The sequence below is a fragment of the Gastrolobium bilobum genome, unplaced genomic scaffold (assembly GCF_033153095.1).
Source record: "Gastrolobium bilobum isolate Gb01-03AN ecotype WA unplaced genomic scaffold, APGP_CSIRO_Gbil_v1 utg2581, whole genome shotgun sequence".
Taxonomy (NCBI): Eukaryota; Viridiplantae; Streptophyta; class Magnoliopsida; order Fabales; family Fabaceae; genus Gastrolobium; species Gastrolobium bilobum.
This window is the reverse complement of record NW_026898962.1, coordinates 57312-65762: the sequence shown is the minus strand read 5'-3', so window position 1 is coordinate 65762 and position 8451 is coordinate 57312. Positions and strand designations below refer to the sequence as shown.

Below are 8451 nucleotides of genomic sequence, written 5' to 3'. Positions count from 1 at the left end.
CCACTTTCAAAACGGGATAAAGCAAGGGATTTAGAGAAACTGGGGAATATCGGGATACAAAATACGACGAAGCGGGATGGTAGCTACCAATACCACGCAACGTCCTCAGCATATATAAGCCTACGGGTATCATCCAAGGTGTGTTCCAAGAACCACAACCATGATTCCCCAACTAACCATAACACCCGAGACATTCCTAGTGTGCTCCTATCCGGATCACACACCACGACCCTAGGTCAACTGGAACTCCCTCTCGGAGACCTATCCAGTGGAAGTCTGAAACTGCCCGAAGGCTAAAACTGTCTACTGGCCAGACTTGGTACATAAGTACCCACTGTGATAATGCATGCATGCTCATGTTGTTCTACACTACTCATATACACTTCCTACCGTTGCCATCAACTGGCAAAGTGGAACAGAAAATGGGAACAAGCCCCAGTACCAAGATGTTACCTTAATTTGTTCTTTCACTTAGCTCCGCAGCAGCTATCTTCCAACTTGGTACACGACAGAATGCCTACACAGAGGACATTCCCAATCACTCAAAACTCAAACAATACATGCTAATTCACAATTATACATGCATTGATTCAATCACTTACCTCAATCCACTTGGTCCAGGACCAAGGGCAATCCACTGATTCACTGTTCAGGATTCAAGTCGACGTACAGCAACCTATACAACCACGTACACCCATCAGTATACGTCGAATTACGTCAAAATGCGAAAAACATGAAATCCTCCCCTTCTCTTTGGGGGGTTCGGCCAAACAAGTGTATTTTTGAGATTTATTTTTCTAAATTTTCTTTCTCATTTTATTATACTTCCTTAGGTTGCCATGAGAGGCTAATTCAAGTGTCGTTTTTCCGTTTTACGTCTTTTAAGCATCGTTTCGCTAAATAGTTCCCTCTAGGTTCATTTCAACACTTAAGACTTCCAATTATTTTTCTATAGGTTTTCCAACCTTCCAACCACCACACAACCCACCTAATTTCCATTTAATTACACAAAACATCATCCCAATTATTATTTTTTCAACACAATTCCTTACTTTTCTCAATATGGCCTAATTATGCCCTATGAAATCCCAAAGGATTTCTTTGAATTTTCAACCAGTCCACATCTCATACAACCTCATATTATCAACATACAATCATTCAACAACTCACCCATCAAAGCCCAACAAAATTTCAAACTTCAAAGTCATGACCACAAAAAATTCTTCTAAGTTAAAATCCATTTTTTCACCTAAAATTTTCATTGCATTTCTAGCTTTAATACATCATTCTAAGGCATTATCATCTAATACACATTTTCCAATTGAGCTCTCTAACATCCCACATCAACAATGCAAGGCTTAGGTCTCAAAATCAAATCATCACATTCAACCAATTAAAATGCAAGAACACTCACCCAAATGGAAGGTACAAGGCTCCTCCTAGCTATACTCCACCATTGGAGCACTTGGAAGCTCCAAGAACACAAAATTTCTCCCCAAAACCGCGGCTGTATATGGGCAATATCTCCTCAAGGAAGCAGTTTCAAGGTTCAAGAATGGTACCAATGTGTTTAGAATGTCTTTTCCAACAAATTTCAACATAAATTTTGTTGGATTTGGTGGAGAAATGAGTGATTAAAGTGAGGAGAAGGTTTTGAAGAAAAACTTGGTGCATTTCCATGGGGGGCTGTTTCCACGGGAAGAAGGAGGAAGGAAGGAGAGAAAGTGTGAAGAAAAAGTGAGTTTGACTCACTTAAGTCACAGACGGGTTCCACACGCGTTTTAACTTTAATCAATCATCTAATTCCAACCACAAATTCATGACCTACGTATTTTTCTCGTCCATGTCATATTTTTGTTTCCTAAAAATACTGATAAAAATTTCAAGCTTATCGGTACAATTATACCGCAGTATTTTACACCGGTAAAATCATTATTCATCAATTTTCCCGAATTTGCCTAACCACTCGATTTTTCGTTCTAAATCCGTTTCCAGGTTTTTATCATCTGAGACCTTCTACTCAATTTTTATCTTCCTAGGGTTGCGTGTTGGCTAATTACCGTTTTGCCCTTTCTTTGTATTTTGGCCTAATCTTTAGGATTTTCACTAATCCTTCACTTAAATACTCACTTAATATTTTAAATATTTAATTTAGAAATGTGAGGTGTTATAAAGTGGATCCTGCTAAAATTGATGTTATTACTGCTTTGCCTTACCCCGCTTCTGTGCAGGAAGTTCGTTCTTTTCTTGGCCATGCAGGTTTTTACAGGCGTTTCATTCAGGATTTCAGCAAGATTGCCCTGCCACTGTCCAATCTCCTCCAGAAAGACATTGACTTTGAGTTTGGTGATGCATGTAAGGCAGCTTTTGATCATCTGAAGCGCTGCCTAACCATAGCTCCTGTGATCCGAGCACCTGATTGGTCTCTCCCATTTGAGTTGATGTGCAACGCATCAAATTATGTTGTTGGAGCTGTTCTTGCTCAGGGGGTCAACAAGGCCCCACATGTCATTGCATATGCATCCAGGACGTTGGATTCTGCTCAATCCAACTATACCACCACTGAAAAAGAACTCTTGGCTATAGTATTTGCTCTTGATAAGTTTCGGTCATATCTGTTAGATACCAAGGTTGTTTTCTCTGACCATGCAGCTTTGAAATTTCTTTTAAAGAAAGCATATGCTAAGCCTAGACTCATCCGATGGATGTTGCTGCTCCAAGAGTTTGACATTGAGATCAAGGATAGAAGTGGAGCCGAAAACCAAGTTGCTGATCATCTGATCCGCATCACCTCTCTTCCATCTGACCCTATACCTATTGGGGATGATTTCCCTTATGAACAGCTTTTACAGCTGCAAGGTAAGTTCCCTTGGTTTGCTGATTTAGTTAATTACTTAGTTGCTGGAGCGTTACCTGTTGACTCCACTAAGGCTCAGATCTTGAAATTGAAAAGTGAGTCTAAATACTATGTGTGGGATGATCCTTATTTGTGGAGATTTTGTAGTGACCAAGTGGTTAGGAGATGTGTGCCTGACAGTGAGACTCTATCTGTTTTGAATTTTTGTCATGGATCTGCCTGTGGTGGTCATTTTGGACCACAAAGAACTGCTAGGAAGGTTCTAGATTCTGGTTTATTCTGGCCTTCTCTACTTCATGATGCTTACGAGTTTTGTAAGTCTTGTGCTAATTGCCAGAGAGCATGTAGCATTTCCCGTAGACATGAGATGCCCCAAAACCCTATACTTTTCTGTGAGGTTTTTGATGTTTAGGGTATTGATTTTATGGGTCCCTTTCCTGTTTCCTTTGGTTTTGCTTACATACTCTTAGCTATGGATTATGTCTCTAAATGGGTTGAGGCGAAAGCCACCCGAACTGATGATTCTGCTGTTGTTGTAGATTTTGTCCGTTCTCATATTTTCTGCAGGTTTGGCATTCCTCGAGCTATTATCAGTGACCAGGGCTCACATTTTTGCAATAGGAGCATGGATGCCTTACTAAAGAAATATGGAGTCCTCCACAAAGTATCTACAGCATACCATCCACAGACAAATGGCCAAGCTGAAGTTTCAAACAGAGAGGTTAAGTAAATCCTTCAGAAGACTGTTAATGCTAATAGAAAGGATTGGAGCAAGAAGTTAAAAGATGCTTTGTGGGCATACAGGACTGCCTATAAGACTCCGATTGGGATGTCCCCTTACCGGCTTGTTTATGGTAAGGCATGTCACCTGCCAGTGGAACTGGAGCATCGGGCATATTGGGCTGTGAAGCAGTGTAACATGGACCTAATCCAGTCAGGTGGGGAAAGGAAAATACAGCTGCAAGAGTTAGAGGAGCTTCGTTTGGATGCCTATGAGAGCTCACGCCTATACAAGGAAAAGACAAAGGCATTCCATGATAAGCAGATCATGAGGAAAGAAATTACAGTGGGGCAGAATGTGCTGTTATTCAATTCCCGTCTTAAGTTTATGCTTGGTAAACTCAGATCAAGATGGGATGGCCCCTTTGTTATTATTGATATTTTTCCTTATGGTGCAGTTGAATTAAGTGATAAGCAGACTGGAAACACTTTCACTGTGAATGGGCATCGTCAGAAGCCTTTTATGAAGGAGTACAGCAGCAGCAGCTTGTAGAGACACAGATGGATGCAGAGCTTCGGCTGCTTGATGTTGTTTACCCTCCTTAAGGAGGACAGGGAGTTCACTTCCTTTCTTAGCTTTGTTTTTCTTGTTTGGATTTCTATAAAAAAAAAAAGAGTTGATTGATTGATTTTCTTATTCTCCTATGATTAGCGAGTTCTACATGGATTATACTTGAATCACAGGGTTTGATAGATATTTCTGCTTAGGCTTGGTTCTTGTTTCTTGGATTGCATTACTTGCTGCTTGATACTGTGCTGCTGATTGCATGATTTGGTATACCCTTGTGAGGTTTTTGAGCCTGTAGACATGGTCTTCATCTGTAGGCCAATTTTTCTTTCTTGTGTGATTCTGCTCTTGATTGTTGTCCTCTAGAACTTGCTCTTGTTCTTTTTGAAACTGCATTTTTCACTTGCATGCATGAATCTGATTGAGGCATTCTTTCTTTCTTTACCCACTTTAGCCAGATAGCCATCCCTTATATTATTATCCCTTGGTAAGCCCTTTGAGCCTTTCTTTCCTTTATTTCTTAAGCCACATTACAATCCTAAGTGAAAAACCAATTGATTCCCTACCCTGGAGATTTACTGAGCATTGGTTTCATTGTGATGTTGTGTTTAAGTGTGGGGGTTTTCCCGAGACGGCCAAAAGTTTAAGTGTGGGGGGTGACCATCTGATTCATTTCTGCTATGTGGTTTTACTTCTGAAAAAAAAAACAAAAAAACAAAAAAAAACAAAAAAAAAATGATGTGTTTATTTCTATCTTTTCAGTATCTTTGTTCTATGTTCTTAGTTTAGTTCTTAACTTTTGCTCTTTGTAAATTTCTGGGGTGTTTAGCTTTCTCTTCCATATTCATCCATGTCTTTACCTCAGCCCCATTACAACCCTGCATAAAGCCCTCTTGATTTGTGCATGCATGTGTTATTAGCAGTGGAGAAGTAGAAGTTGAGCAAGCCTATGGTAGGATGATTTTCTTGAGTTGATTTGAGTGATATACTGAATTAACTGATACACTTGAGAGAAAATTGATAGCATCCTGTGAGGAACCATTTTTGTGTAGTTAGCAGTTGCAGTTGAAATTGACAGGTCTTGTGATTTGAGATTAAGGAATTTTTGTCCTGGTTGTTTTATCTGTTCAAGACTTGTGATTTTTGTTATCTTTTATATACTTGCTAATTATTAGGAAGGATAGGTTGATCTTCACTCTTCTCTTATTTCTTTGCTTTCTTTTGCTATTCTAGTTTTTGCCCAAGAGTGCAAAAAGATATGTGTGGGAGAATTTGATAACTCATATTTTATTACACTTATTTGTTACTCTTGATTAGTATTTTTAGGATTTATTTGAATAAAATAATGATGTTTTGAGTTAATTTACATTTTTAGTGTTTGATTGGGTTTAATTTATTTTCGTCAGAATTTTTCAGCTTTACGTTACTTTTGTATTTTGGCCATATCTCGGTCCACAGTTGTCGGATTGACTCTGTTCTTATTGATTTTTTCAGATAACACAGAAAGCTACAATTCATATGAATAGCTTGAAGCCCAATTAGGACTGGAAGCTGGTCTATTTCTGACGTCAAGAAGAACGTGTTTTGCTGAAGTTTTAGACTTGTAATTTAAATCTCAATTACATAAGTGGCCCAAAGCCAAGTTTTATTTTATTTTATTTATTTCTCATTTTAGATAGATGGGTCGATCAGAACTAAACCCTAACCCACTTTGGGTAGGGGTATATGACGGCAGAGTATGAAACATTTGTTTCATTCTGAAATTTTGAAATTGAGGATCAAAGTATTTTCTCTTAAGCGTTCTTCGCGTTCTTCATCTTTTTCTTCTTCTTCTTTTTATTTTAATCATGTTTACCTTAGCCATGCGAGGCTAAGAACCTTTTAATCAACCTAAGGGTAACGGATTCCATGGATTAGTCTTGAGGGTCTGCGTTTATTTTAAATCAGTTTTGAATTCCTTCCAAACTCATATTGATATCCTGCGATCGTGGATATTCAATCTGAGGTTCGCGATTGCGATTATGGAAAGGGATTAATCATCAGATTTGATGATTAGGTTGATTGACCCTATGACCTTAAATCAAGCGGGCTGATACTCTGCGATTGTATGAGTAGAAGCATCGTCTTTGATCAAATGCTAAGCGATCGCTTAGAGAGGGTTGTCAATTGGAAATAAGGATTCTGATTCGATTGACAAATCAATCACGATTCTGATATCTTCTTATCCGAGGAAAGACGTCCATGGAACCCAAACCTTAGGTTGGTTATTTTTAATTACGAATTTTAAATCCAATTTCATATTCTGCCTTTTTAATTATTCAACCAAAATTAAAAAAAAAAAACCCTTTTAATTTCTGTTTTGATAAACGATTTTTACCCAAGCAATTTCCTTGAGAGAGACGACTTAGGGTTTCCACTCTACTAAAAATTTTCTGAACCCTAATAAAAAATAATTTTTAATTTGCGCGAGTTCGACAGCTCGTGTCAGAGTTCCCACCAGTATCATCAGTGACCGTGATCCCAAGTTCACCTCTAAGTTTTGGGAGTCTTTCCAACGAGCTCTCGGAACCCATTTGAAGTTGAGTACTGCTTATCATCCGCAAACCGATGGTCAGACCGAACGCACTATTCAGGTTCTGGAGGATATGTTGCGAGCCTGTATTTTAGAAGAAGGAGGCAGTTAGGACAAGTACCTTCCATTGGTGGAGTTCGCTTACAATAATAGTTTTCATTCCAGCATCAAAATGGCACCGTATGAAGCTTTGTACGGGAGGAAATGCAGATCTCCGTTATGTTGGGTAGAAGTTGGTGAGCGAAGTATTTTGGGGCCCGACATGATTCAAGAAAATTCAGAGCAGGTACAGAGGATCAAGGAAAATATGCAGAGGGTGCAGAGGGCCCAGGCGAGGCAGAAAATTTACTACGACAATCGTCATAAATCTCTATCTTTTGAAGTGGGAGACCACGTGTTTCTGAGAATCACACCCACATCTGGACTCGGCAGGAGAATGGGAACGAAGAAGTTGAGTCCGCGGTACTTGGGACCATACCTTATCTTGGACAGGATTGGAGAATCAGCTTATCGATTGGCATTACTCCCTAATTTGTCGGGAATTCATAACGTCTTCCATGTGTCTCAGTTGAGAAGATATATTCTGATCCATCCCATGTACTACAGCTAGAAGAAGTGGAGTTAGAGAAAAACCTGACGTACCTTGTTCAACCATTCCAAATTCTTGAGAGGTTTGTCAAGCAACTTCGTTCCAAGGAGGTACCGATGGTGAAAGTGCTATGGAACAATAAATCCGCTTATGAAGCCACTTAGGAGCGTGAAGACGACATTCGGAATTGGTACCCGGAACTCTTTAATTCAGTACGTAAGTCTAATTTCGCGGACAAAGTTCTATTTTGGTGGGGAGAGTGTAACATCCCGCTTAAATTAGAAAATTTATTTTAAATACAATGATGGATGAGTATTTATTTTCTGAAGTCGAAATACTAGTTAAAAGGATAGGATTAATTTAATCACAACATATAAAAATCCTAGTTAATACTTAGAAGGTACATGAAATAATAATTAGTAGATTACATGAGATAAGGGTCATGAAGAGATGATTTTGGGCCTCATTTACACTCTATGGGCTACAGCCCAAGCACCTTAGAGGAAGCCTCAAATCAGCCCAAAACTTTCCTACACTTGATCCATGACTAACCCTTATCCATTGGTATCCTAAGAAATCAGCATGCATGTTTCCGCATTGGTCAAAAAGCCACACCTTTTCTCTTTATCACCTCACTACTTGTGCGCCCAATAGAGATACACCAAGTCTGATTTTTCTTTGCTGGGCTTTGGTTCAGATTGTGAGTTAGTTGTATCACCCCCTCTCTTTCCTTCCATGCGCATAAGTAAGGGAACACAATCAAAACTCAGCCTACTCCTCTCCTTCACAAACCACCATCTTCAAAGAAGGACACATAAGCCTAAGTTGCATTTCCTTTCCTCTCATCCCCTCTCAAGGCCGCAAGTCTCCCTAGAGAAGAACACAAAGAAAAATTGCATCTCATCCCCCATTTTCCCCACAAGCCGTGAGTCCCATGAGAAGAGAACAAAACACCTAAGCTTACTATTCTTCTCTTTTGCTTGTTCGGCTGTGTACCATTAAGCAAGGAGGTTTAGTATCTTCTCTACCTTCTTGTTCCTTCTTCTTCTCTTCGGTTTGATGAGGATTTTCTCTTGCATGCAGATAGAAACCTAAGCTCTACAATCCTTTCTTCTTCCCTTGTGCGCACAGCCAACCTCAAGTAG

The 8451-nt window shown here is 39.4% G+C and overlaps 1 protein-coding gene across 1 annotated transcript; it reads left to right on the top strand.

The window, feature by feature from the left end:
- The first annotated feature begins 3686 nt into the window (after positions 1–3686).
- On the top strand, positions 3687–4130 carry LOC133285837 (uncharacterized). The gene has a single exon (XM_061483128.1). The coding sequence runs from the start codon at positions 3687–3689 to the stop codon at positions 4128–4130; it is 444 nt and encodes a 147-aa protein (XP_061339112.1).
- Positions 4131–8451: the final 4321 nt, after the last annotated feature.